The 12,732-nt window shown below is 44.4% G+C and overlaps 2 protein-coding genes across 2 annotated transcripts; both read left to right on the top strand.

Annotated features, from left to right (window-relative positions):
* Window positions 1-5,504: 5,504 nt before the first annotated feature.
* On the top strand, window positions 5,505-5,864 carry CCR75_007895 (uncharacterized protein; the record flags this gene model as incomplete). Its single annotated transcript, XM_067965951.1, has 1 exon — window positions 5,505-5,864. One exon carries the CDS (start codon window positions 5,505-5,507, stop codon window positions 5,862-5,864), a length of 360 nt encoding a protein of 119 aa, XP_067816560.1.
* Window positions 5,865-6,005: 141 nt separating this feature from the next.
* CCR75_007894 (uncharacterized protein) lies at window positions 6,006-11,631 on the top strand. The gene is made up of 9 exons (XM_067965950.1): window positions 6,006-6,092; window positions 6,161-6,245; window positions 6,307-6,455; window positions 6,513-6,589; window positions 6,653-6,712; window positions 6,769-7,433; window positions 7,503-8,212; window positions 8,269-8,804; window positions 8,878-11,631. Exons 2-7 carry the CDS (start codon window positions 6,193-6,195, stop codon window positions 7,744-7,746), a joined length of 1,248 nt encoding a protein of 415 aa, XP_067816567.1. The 5' UTR covers window positions 6,006-6,092; window positions 6,161-6,192; the 3' UTR covers window positions 7,747-8,212; window positions 8,269-8,804; window positions 8,878-11,631.
* Window positions 11,632-12,732: the final 1,101 nt, after the last annotated feature.

The raw sequence follows: 12,732 nt of genomic DNA, 5'->3' as shown, positions 1-12,732 counted from the left end.
TTAGGACACTACGCTCATGAGTGTAGTGCCCCACGCCCAGTACCGAGAGGTACTGAGCGTAATTATGGACCGAATGCCAAAAAGGGCAACGTTCGGGGGTTTAACGTTGTTGCGAAATCGCAACAGCGAGGCGGACCGCCAAAAAAACGGTCGGGGTCAGTAGAGGCGCAACGCCCTACTGATCCAGCAACCTCAAGAGAATTTGCTAATCTCTTGGCTAAAGTTGCTCCAGACACACAATCATTATGTGTCTTTGCACCTGGTGATAAGGTATACCTCTCACCTAGAAATTTAAAGTGACAAATGATTTCTCACTTAGAGCCCTAGTGGACTGTGGAGCGTCGAATAACTAAATTCGTCGCCAGTCGTTAGAGGGTCCAAGGCCCAAATATGTTGAGCGCGACATCCCTCCAACGAGGATGACGGTGCGTCTAGCGACAGGCGCATCGATAACAGTAATGGGGACGCGTAGTGAAATTTACGCTACACGTTAAAGATTTACAGAACGATGATGATTTCATCGTGCTGGATTTGGATGACAAATTTGATGTCATCCTAGGTTTAACTTGGCTCAGCGAATATGAACCAAGGATCAGCTGGCAGCATCGATTCGTAAAGATGCCTGCCACTTGTTCATCAGATGGCTATCTTATGAACGTCTTGGAGCGTCCACAAGCGTGTGGATGTACTTAGAGTGAGTGCGATGGCCTCACTTGTGGTACGGTCGTTAATACGACTGCACAAGATCAAATTGTAATTACTACTCACACTGTGGAGTCAGCTACCAGTGGCTGTGCGAATGCACAGGCAGCGCCGAAGGTCCACCACTCGAATAAGTCAAGTGGATTGAGATATGATTGTACGGCCAGCGGGCGACATTCAAGGAAGATGCCGGTTGTTTGAAATGGACAACACGATGATCCTAGGTCGAGTAGAGAGTCTACCCGACTGTGATAGCGCAATCGCAGTCGGAGACGTTGAGGAATAAGTCCACGCACTTGAGGAGAAATCTCCTCAAATATATTAATGCTGAAGTGACTAGACTTCAGCATCCCGAGGGATTGATTCCTTGGCAGCCTGTGGATAAATCCTAGGAAGAAACCGAGACATTTAATGTCTTGGTTAATGACGGATCAAGAGTAGGCGTTTATACTCTATATCTGTATGCGCGTCCGGAGTTAACTTCGGAGATAACTCAATCACCAACCCTAGAACCCAAGCGGTTCTTGAGAGATCTGCATCTTGGTTGAATCAAGCAAATCTGAGTATTCGTCACAGAGGACGAACACAAAAAAAAATAACCGACATTCGGTCAGCGGTATTTTTTGCAGAGAACGAACGGGTTTTCAGCAGCTCATCGATGGACGAAAGTGTCCTCGATGTGAAGACTCGGATTGAAAGATATACTACTCAATCCTAGGAGTCACTCAAGACAAATGCTTTCTATAAGGATCTGATTATAATTTAGGGATGTATTCCCTGAAACAGTTCCATGCGAGTTGCCTAAGGATAAAGGCACTCGACATGAGATCGAGCTCAAACCGGGCTCGAAGTACTGTGTCATGAAGCAGTGGCCACTGCCTCGTGAACAAGTACTTGCGATCGATAAATTCCTTATCGATCGATCAAAAGCGGGCCATGTGAGGGGGTCAGCCTCCCTACATAGCTCTCTGACCTTCTGTGTACGAAAGGCCACAGGAGTGCACGCATTCAATAAACTGAATGCTGCAAGGGTACCGGCTCAAACGCCGATACCTAGAAAAGACGTAATCATAGATGGTATGTCTAAGAGTACGATCTTTTCGTCTATGGATCTGACGGACATCCCGTACACAGCAGTGAGCACTCCCAGTTGGATGCGACGATGTTTTTAATCAGATGAAAAAGTCTATATTAAGGCTAGTAATACCACAGGGGCTTAGTTACACCCCTGTAACATTCAAAAGATGCGTAACGAATACGTTGAGACCGGTGCGAGAATTTCCACCGAAATATTTTGACGATGTATTTGTCTATAGCCGGGCATGGACGGAAAGACGGATGTCAAAGATCATAAAACTCACGTTCGTCAGGTTCTTACACTTATGCGAAAGCATAAGTTGTACGCAAATCTCAAGAAGTGTATATTCGCTGCAAGCGAAATACCACTTCATGGGTGCATCGTCTGTAAGCACGGCGTGCGCCCTGATCCCGAAACGATCAAGGCAATGACCGACTGGCCAGTTCCAGTCGATCTCAAGGGACATTGAAAGTTCCTTGGATTAGCGGCCCACGTGCACAAGTACTCCCGCAATTATGCCGAGATGACAGTTGATCTCTCTCGTCTTGTGAAAACACGAGAAATGGCTATGGAACGCTGATTGTCAGCGTTCCTTTGAATGTATCAAGCAAACCTTGATGCAATCGCCCATCTTGCGATTGCAGATCAAGACAGACCATTCCATGTGGTCTGTGACGCCAGCGATTTCGCAATCGGCTGTGCGTTAATGCAATACGATATAGATGGCGTAGAGCGCGTCGTCTGTTACCAATCGCGTCAGCTGCAACCAGCTGAACGCAATTATCCAGTGCGTGACAAGGAATTCCTTGCCATGGAATATTCACTGGCTAAGTTTAGGGTCTATCTCCTCAGAGATAGACCGTTCATCGTATATACGGACCATGCGTCATTACGCACGGCCGTAAATAGCCCACACCTCTCGCAAAGAATGGCGAGGTGGCTATCCTTCTTCGCGGAGTATAAATTCTCCATCGAATATAAACCAGGACGACTTAATGTCGTCGCTGATGCGTTATCACGGAGACCCGATTTTGAGTTGGCAGTGCACTTCAACAGTGAAAATAATCCCACTGTTGCAACACTCACTACGAGTATTCCGTCATCAACCTCAATTGATGACATAAAAAAGCCTACAAAGAAGATAAGGACCTTCTATGTTTAATGGATCATTTATTAAATCCATCCGATAAATCTTTTAAAGATTTAACGGCTTTATATCGATCGTCATCCGATCGATACACAACACGTAACGGCTTATTGTATTACACAGCCGTTACCGGCGACACCCCACGTGTCGTCGTCCCGACTCACAATGATTTGCGCTTGCGCATCATGTATGAGTGTCACGATGCTCCAACAAGTGGACATCGTGGACGTGAGAAGACTTACCTCACAGTAAGTCGCGACTTTTACTGGCCCCGCCAGTATCAGTTCGTGCGCAAGTACATTCGTGCTTGCGAGGTATGTCAACGGGTGAAGCCTAGCCCTTCATCCCGTGCGCCTCTCCAATTCCTACCACTTCCGGCAGAATGCTTGCAGTCCGTATCAATGGACTTCCTCTTCGAATTCCCGAGGACGATTACAAAAACAATGAAATCCTTTTTTTGTATACAGATGCTTGATTTCACCACCATGCAGATCTCTCAAGAATCACTTGGGTTCAAGGGTTGGTAATTAATTTGTCGCCGAAGTTAACTTCGGGGGCGCATACGGACCAAGAGTATAAGCGCCTAATCTTAATCCGTCATTAACCAAGACATTCTATGTCTCGTTTTTTTCCTGGGATTTATCCACAAACTGCCAAGGGATCAATTCCTGGGGATGCTGAAGTCTAGTCACTTCAGCATTAATATACTGAGAGGATTTCTCCTCAAGTGCGTGGGGACTTATTTTATCAACGTCTCCGACTGTGATTGCGCTATCACAGTCGGGTCCTCTACGATCGACTCTCTACGGGACCTAGAATCATCGTGTTGTCCATTTCGGAAAACCGGTATCTTCCTTGAATGTCGCCCGCTAGCCGTACATTCATGTCTCAATCTACTCGACTTATTCGAGTGGTGGACTTTCGGCGCTGCCTGTGCATTCGCACAGCCACCGGTAGCTGACTCCACAGTGTTTTGGAGCTACATAAACGCCTGGGCCACCGAGTAGTAATCACATTTTGATCTTGTGCAGTCGTATTAACGACCGTACCACAAGTGAGGCCATCGCACTCACTCTTAGTACATTCACACGCTTCTGGACGCTTCAAGACGTTCATCAGATAGCCATCTGATGAACAAGTGGCAGGCATCTTTACGAATCGATGCTGCCAGCTGATTCTTGGCTCATATTTTCTGAGCCAAGGTAAACCTAGGATGACATCAAATTTGCCATCCAAATTCAGTAAGATGAAATCATCATCCTTCTGTAAATATTTTAACGAGTAGCGAAATTTCACTACTCGTTTCACTACTGTTATCGATGCGCCTGTCGCTAGACGCACCGACATCCTCGTTGTAGGGATGTCGCGCTTAACATATTTGGGCCTTGGATCCTCTAGCGACTGGCGACGAATTTAGTTATTCGACGCTCCACAGTCCACTAGGGCTCTAAGTGAGAAATCATTTGTCACTTTAAATTTCTAGGTGATGAGGGATACCTCATCACCAGGTGCAGAGAACCTTCTCCTTCTCCTTCGCTTCATCAAGTTCATGTTGAATGAACTTGGCGATTTCTGAATGGAGGGGATCTCTTTCCAAACCGGACAGCATGGCTAAGATGGCATATTTCCGTTATCATCTAACATGTCCATGTTAGATGATGGAATTGTGGTCCTTGGACGGACTACAAATTGATACTAGGTGTAACGGGGCACTGCCGACTTGTACTGTTTCAGTACAAGTTCACTTCGCACTGCCTCAGTGCGTGGTGCCTCACATCACTTCACGTACACTTGTACGTGCGGAGGAAGACTCTCTTTGAAACACTTGCTTTAAAGAGGGTTAATTAAAAGCTGTATAATTTAATTTAGTTCTTATTATCTATATACTCAATACTATCTTAATTATAAACTAATATAAAACATGTAATATAGTCTTATCTGTCTTTCTCTCTGCGCGCGTCCAGCGCTGACTGGACCGCGGGAGAGTAGATAACGATACACCCCGTTGCATAAAGCCTCAGAACTAATGTTTGGTAGGTTATTCAAGCAATACAAACTTCTAATCAAGCTGTTCGACTGCACCTTGGTGCAAAGTTACCTCGGATATGCAATTTGGCATTACTATTTCACCAGTGAAAAAAGCGACTTTTGGCTAGTTCAGATCCAGGACAAGCTTTAGTGATAAACTAGATATTTTTTCTTTATAGATTTTTTCATATAAAATATTGGTTTTTGACGTTATGTTAATAGCAATTAATATCTTTACAGAAGCTGGGAGAATTACAATTTTAGTTTGCGAATTTAAAAGTATGTAATTTGTAAGAAGTTGTGGGAGTATTAATTTAAGTAGGAGATGTTTATTTAAATTTAAAAAATACATATATTTTAAGAAATATTTGTGGGGATATCAATAACATATTTAAATAATAAATTCAAATCTAACGACTTCTAATTTGTCTTTGTCTTTGATAAATTTCGTGTAATACTCGATTCACTTTGAATCGATGTGTCCGTTGCATTTTTCTGAAATTTCAAACGGTGCTCAAATATTTCAAACAGTACCAACGCTCATTATAAATGAACTCGCTACTTTTCCTGTATCTGAATTTCGTCCGCGGCCCTAAAATAGTCGCTGCTCGCCGTGCAAAGGAAGAGGAGGAGAAGCGTGCGCAACTCAAAGCGGATATTGCAAGCGGTAAAGTGCCTAGGGTGGCAAGCTGTAAGAAGTGCGATGTATTAGTGGACCGCTTGGCTGTGCCTATGGGTATCATGCCCACATGTGTTGCGTGTCTAGCGAAGGAGTCCCAAGAATTATATATTCCTCAAGTGGACGTCCAGAGAAAGATAGCGATGTCTCCTTTTTTGTGGTTCCAGATTTTTATTATGCTATTGGGTCTAACTGTCTTCATTCATCGCAACGTCGTATCTCTGTTTTAAGTGCCATCGTAGGAAGTCATCCGATGAGGACAATAATGACTCTGTAATATAATGCTACATTTTAAAGGCGAAGATTACACGTTTTAGAAAATCAATACTATCCTTTGTTTTTCATTCAAAATCGCAATACAATTGTCATGAGCGACGGAAGAGACGACAAGAAGGCGCCTCCCGGTGGCGTAACCATCACTTCAGGTTGCAAAAGGAGGCGCGCAGTAGAAGATAGAGGTATTATAGACCAACTATCTAAAAACATTAGTAATTATCATCGATTAATGCTCGGCACTGTTCGTCAGACGTGGGATCGCAGCAGAGTATTCTCAAGTGGATGCGTCAGGTACCTGGGCCGCTGCAGGAACTGTTGAAGAAGCGCGCGGACCAGTGCGTACAGAGCTATCTTTAATTGTAACTATTGCAGTTATTAATCGAAACATACGCGTAGGATGGAAAACTCACAAGGAGACTACAATCGTGTCGAAAGCGCTAATTCAGATCAACATTCAGCGACCATCGCGACGATTTTTGATCAAGGCCCGTGGGTGGAAATGTGCCAGTATTTGGGTATGCCTGCGGTATCCGGTCAACTTTATGGTAAGTTTTAGACTTCAATTACTACCCAAAAACTGATAGTTTATGTTTGCTGTGTAGGCAGCGTTCGAGTTGGCAATTTAATGTCAATTGGAAGTTTCGTAGAAGTTGATGAAGCACTCACAATGATTCATCAGGTAAAGTAATTGTCGGGCTGCAAGGAGATCTGGAATGTGATTAGTAAAGTTACATTAATGCAGCTTCTAGTGCTTATTAAGTCTATGCGCTACGTTGACGAGGACATCGTAGCTGTCCTTCACGTAAGTCTGTAAGCGTAAATGTACTAAATTTATACAGTCACAGGTGTGTTGGGCAGGATCCTACAGGAGAAATAGAAGGCTACTTTCACAAGGAGCTTGTTGAGCAAGTAGGGCCAGCCCTTGTTGCCGGCGTTGGTGTACTATTGAACAAAGTATCAGTGTTTACTCCCACTGATGCACCTGTGACAGGTAGACGGAAGAGCTACTTGAATATCACACCGCGAAATCTTCGACGAATCTTTGCTACGAATGAGCAGAACAGATCGAATTCTCTGAATATTATTGAACTTTTCAATAAAGAAAAGGAAATTGAATCGAGCCAAGAAAGTGATCATGACGATTACGATAACAATTTCGCATCTAGAAGTGAGGTGGCAGCAAGACAATTACTAAAGCACAGCACAGTCCGTGATACGTCGGCCGAATTAAGCTTTCTCTCGCAGCGACAAGTGATTCACCGCAATCCACCCGTGCGAGTGGACCCAACAGCAACATCTTCGGCCAAAAAAGAGAAAGGCATGACAAATAAAAGAGCTACGTTCTACACTTCTAACGAATCTGGTAATGGATTGGGCAAGTGGCAGTGGAGCCAATTGCTGAGAAAAACGACGAATGTTGGCTCAAATGCGGAAACTGTTCGTGTACACGAGCGTGAATGTTTTATGGATGCTAGCTCGCGCCTCGTGAGCCTGATTACGAAGCAGCAGAATGCAAAATCTCGGTTCGTTGCGCGCTTTCTATGATAACATTTCTTTTATTTTCGCCGTAATAACGTCCTTTACTGACAAAGGACATCGTCAATACTTCCATTAAAAGATACCACAACCAAAGACGCTTTTTTACCAGCAGATTTGAAATCGAAGGAACTCTTTGCGCTTAAAGCATTGGTCAAACCGCCAACTTTTCTTCGCAACTCCAAAAATAATGCCGTCAGAGAGCAAATCAACGGTGGTCCATCGCTAGAGCTCACAGCAAATGAATCGAATGTGCAATTAGACGGGAATAATTCGGATGAAGTTGATGATAATTGGTAATGTTCAAATTTATGTGAACCACGTACTTGCAATCATGAAATATATATGGGAAGAGGATCCGGTCTCGGGGCCGCTCGTGCGCAAGTTGGTCACCGCCCCTGGCGACTATTCCTCATGGGAAACGCGTGTGTTTCTCCGGCCAATTTTTCGCTGGATGAAGGTTGGTTTACATAAAGACGGAAGCCGCGACAAGGAGGCCATTGAGCGTGCCTTTGCCTATGTTGAGTGGCTGGTGCTCCTGGCCTCAAAGGGCGATGTTTCTCGTAACATTCCACAGCTTCCGATGCTGCAGCCGAGTTACGCGCTCAATACGATAATAACTGCGAGCCAACGAGCTGGAAGTGTAAAAGAGGCTCAGCGAGCGTTTGACCTGCTGGAGGTGCATGGCTACCAACCGGACGTGTTTACCTACACAGCACTAATCGATGTCATCGCTCGAAGTGGAGACCTTCCTGCTGCGATTAAGGTATTATGCATATTTTTGATTTTTCCTCTGCTTCTTTTAACCGACATTTGTGGTAGAGATACGAGGAGATGCGATTTACGACGTCAAAGCCGAATGTCGTGACTTATACAACCTTGATCCGTGGTGTAGGACTGAGTGATAAGGTTAATGTGGAGCTATGTCTCGATTTTTTAACTGAAGCACAAGACAGTGGAGCGTTTGACGAAGCTCTGTTTTTAGAGGCACTGGAAAGTAGTGCGCGACGGAAATGTCGCGTCACAGCAAAGCGAGTGTTGGCAAAGATTGCAAAACATTCGCCAAAACTTCGTAAAGATGAACGTTTTGTTCATGCAATGAGTAACGTAACAAGAGTTTTGGATCATAATGAATTGCCACCAGTTCTTGATGATTGGGTTAAAAGCGGCGTTGTGAGTCTGGATGAACGAGACTGTATATTAAAGGTGCAAATAGAGATGGGAGCGTCTTCCGCGGACGACACAAAAACGCTTGGTTGCCTGGGACAGCAAACATCACAATCGGTGCGAAAAGCAGTGGTTTATCATGATATCAATCGACTGATCGAGCGAATTCAGAGCTGCGCCATTGTGACAGTGTGAGCAAAAAACTGCTTCTGACAACTAAGTCGAAAAATGTGCTGTTAACTTTCGTTTTGGTGGTGCATTTAGAAATGATTTTGAAACACTTATTCATCAGTGTAGAAAGCGAAAGTGGAAGGAAGATGTTTCAGTCATTTTCGAGGCGATGCGCGATCTTGCCACAAAAGGGTGGCAGCCAGCCAACGGTGATGACCGCAAACCAATTCCACCTCAACCTCACCTACGGCCGACCTCAAAGACATATGTTTCCATCGTCGATGCGTACATGTGCTGCGACGATGAAGGACTAGCGTGGCAAGTTGTTCAGAAAATGGACAATTTACCAAATATCACGCGAGATCTCCCGCTGTATCGTAAGTTTGTTCGTGGGGCGTACTTGTTAAACAAGTGCGACCATATCGCTGAGTTGATCGCACAGGCCCACATTGACAAAATTGCATTCACGCAACGGATGGGTATTGAAATAGCGCGCATGTTCGGCCACCGCCACGAAGAAGGATTTGATATCTTGGTTCATGACATACCCGTCGGTGAGTCTAGTGTCATGGCAAAACGACAAATCTTTTTAGAAGAACTGGTAAAATCATGCGCGTACAAGAAAAATTTGTTGGGGGCAGAAAAAACGCTGCGAGCTATGTTAAAACACGGTTACGATCGCTCTGCGACGACAGAAAGTGCCTTGTTTATATGCTGTATTCAACACGACTCAATTTCGGAGGCCCTATCAATGCTTGAGCATCTTCAAAAATTCTCACTGATGATGTCAGTGCCAGTCTATGACTCCATGCTACGTGAGTTTTATTTCAAGTACACTCGTCGTGGTGATATATTTGATGAATCGTCTCGCAAAGTCGCCTTGAAGACGTTGTACGCACGCCGCGCCATCTTCGAGCAAGTTTTCAAAAACCGTGAGGATCTGATAGCTGAAGAGGGCATTGCAATGAATAGGGGCCCTGACCAATATTTAGCGAGCTTTGAATATTGGTGTTCCAGGTGGAATCTGATGTGCGCTCCTTTGATGTTCTCTCAGCACTCGATGCAAGTCCTGACAACTAGTCGAGACAAGTATTCTAAAAACGCAGCCGAGCAATCTATTCGGGACGCGCTTATGATCACACCTGATCCTTGTCTTTTTCTTCTCCAATCTGTCGTGTCATTACGTTATTTGGATTTGACTTTCCGAACGCTAGGTAAGCTGGCGAAGCAATTATTAACAGTGGTATCGGACAAGCTGTCGATGGAATTTCGCCATGCGGAGTATTGCGTGAGCCAATTCTCGCATTTATCCGTGCACATTGTAAAAGAGCTCGATGACGTGGTATATCTGCATCGGTCACATCGAGAGGAGCTGTTGGCATTTTGCCATGATGCTTTTGATAATGATAGCATTGATAAGACTATGGGCTTCTTGATGCGCCGACCGGAATTGTACAATAAGGAAACAGCGGCATACCTTGGTCCGAAATTCGCTGAGATGTTTGTATCTGGCGGAGTGAGCAATGTCCTAAAATTTTACAAGTCTGAATTCGAGAGCTCGCTCGAAATGCGTCGCCAATTTATACGAGAAGTCATTAATCTGGAAATTGCGACTACCGAAGAGGAAGGAAACGATGTTGATTCCTGCACCTTTAAGCATGCAAGCAAAGCTGTCAAAGAATTTAAGCTGCAACATGAAGCTGAATTCTTGCCCTACATTATGAAGGCCCGCACAGCCATGCCAAAACCTGTTTATGCAGACGCATCTGCCGCTCCTGCAGATGAAATAGCATATTTGAAGTGCCCACTGGCTCAAAATCACATTGTCGTGGTGGATAATGATGAGACCTTGTTATTAGCTATGGATGTATTGATGCGGGATTGTGTTAAACGACTTGGACTTGACGTTGAGTGGCGCCCCGATAGTCGTGCTACTGTTCCATCAAAATGCTCGATCTTGCAAATTGCTTGCGACGACTATGTGTTTATAATCGATTTTCTAGCGATGAGGCTCGGCGACATGGAGGAGCTTCTTGAGCATTTGTTCTCTTCCCAAAATATTGTCAAGATTGGCTTCGCCATCGACGGTGACATCAAAAGATTGCGCTGGTCATTTCCGGAATTTAAATGCTTCGACACATTTGCTAACGTATTAGACTTTTCCTTTGAAACGCTGGTAGCTACGACACATTTCGTCAACGGGACCGTTGTTCCTGCTCATTGCAATGACATTTCGGCGTCGAATTTGCTGCAACACCGTTGCCGTAGGCGGTTGGGATTGAGCGCCTGCATCAAGCAGGCACTTAATTATCCTCTTTCGAAGCTGTTGCAGGTTAGCGACTGGGAACGTCGTCCGTTAACTCCTCAGCAGGTGAGTTATGCTGCATTGGATGCTTACTGCTTACTGATGCTTCAAGATTCTGTAGCTGTGAAGTAAAAAAAGTAAAGGAATGCCGATAGAACGTCTTTTGTCGATATTCATCATTGCATTGATTTTGATTGTGCATAATTTCTTAGACATATTTCACGAATCATATGTTATGTAATGTCGTCTTGTACTGAAGCAGTACAAGTCGTAGTGCCCCGTTACAATAGTCCCTGTTTCCTCTTCTATCCATTTTCCACAATAATTTACGTAGATTACCAAGAGGCGAGACAATGCGTCAGTCGTAGTCTTCTCAAACGAAACGATGAAGCGGGAGGTGCACATCATAGATTTTTATTTCGGCTACAAAGAAGATGTGGCCGCAAATTTAATCACAAGCTATGATAGTTCAGCAGCACAAAGCGAAGCTTTATATATCCTGACAATTTAGCGGCTCGGGTTGAATACCCAATCTCACATAGCAACCAACCTGACTCGGAATCGAATGTACTTATTATCGGCTTGTTCGCGTCTTCGGTCTGTCGAAGTAAAACACACATGCAAGGAAGAGATCAGAGCCATTTTAAAATCTGACGGAGACACACACGGACACGGAATAATTACTTGCATAAGTATAGCAAGAATTATGCTAAGCAAACTAAACCATAATCTTATCTTCTAAAAAAACACAGAATGGGTTTAACAAGAAGATGCGTTCACATCCGTGAAGCAGTCTCTTGTAGAGGCACCGGTCTTGGTATTGCCAGAAGCGGATAAGCCCTTTAGCGTCGTCTGCGATGCAAGTAATTTTGCAATTGGCAGCGCGCTCATGCAGAAAAATGACGCTGGTTGGCAAAAGCAAAGTAAATATATTAAAGGTCCTTAGTTCGCAAACCGTTTGCTACCTCTAAGCCTACTGGAAACTCTACTGGATTTACTTACCGGCTTCATCCATTCTAGCCAATTAGCTTCTACCACGTGGAGGTCCCATCTTGAACATGATCATTTGCGCATCTTGAAGAATATCATCGAACGTTCGCGGAACCATCTGTTGTGCTGTCGCATGCAGATGTCGCTGTCGTGCGATGTCGATGATCCACCGGTACTTTACCGGTTAGTCTTGTGCGAGTCCACTTCGCACTGCTTCAGTTGCGAGCGTTTGCGACTTACTTCGGCAGCTAGCGTCGCGGTACTATGTAAAAAAAAAATCTCCTTGCCTTCGGATGGACGTTCGATCAAGTACGGATCGAGATCAACAGCAAAACGACGAATTTTCTGTGATACCTCGTCAATTAATTCGTCGGTCGTAAGCGCAAAGATCTCGACGAGCACGTGCAGAGGAAGACTTCTCTTTAAGGTAACTAGCTTAAAGAGGGTAAAATGAAATCTGTATTAATATAAATAAGTATCTCTTGTTCTATCTTTGTAAATGCTAACTTAATTATAATCTAATTGTAACGGGGCACTGCGACTTGTACTGTCTCAGTACAAGTCCACTTCACACTGCTTCAGATGTGAGTGGTGCCTCTCGTTAGGTGACGTACACTGTACGTATAGAGGAAGACTTCTCTTAAGGCAATTTA

This window comes from Bremia lactucae, linkage group LG4 (genome assembly GCF_004359215.1).
Source record: "Bremia lactucae strain SF5 linkage group LG4, whole genome shotgun sequence".
In the NCBI taxonomy this organism is placed as follows: domain Eukaryota; phylum Oomycota; class Peronosporomycetes; order Peronosporales; family Peronosporaceae; genus Bremia; species Bremia lactucae.
The sequence above is the reverse complement of the archived record's forward strand: the minus strand, read 5'-3'. Positions and strand labels throughout refer to the sequence as shown.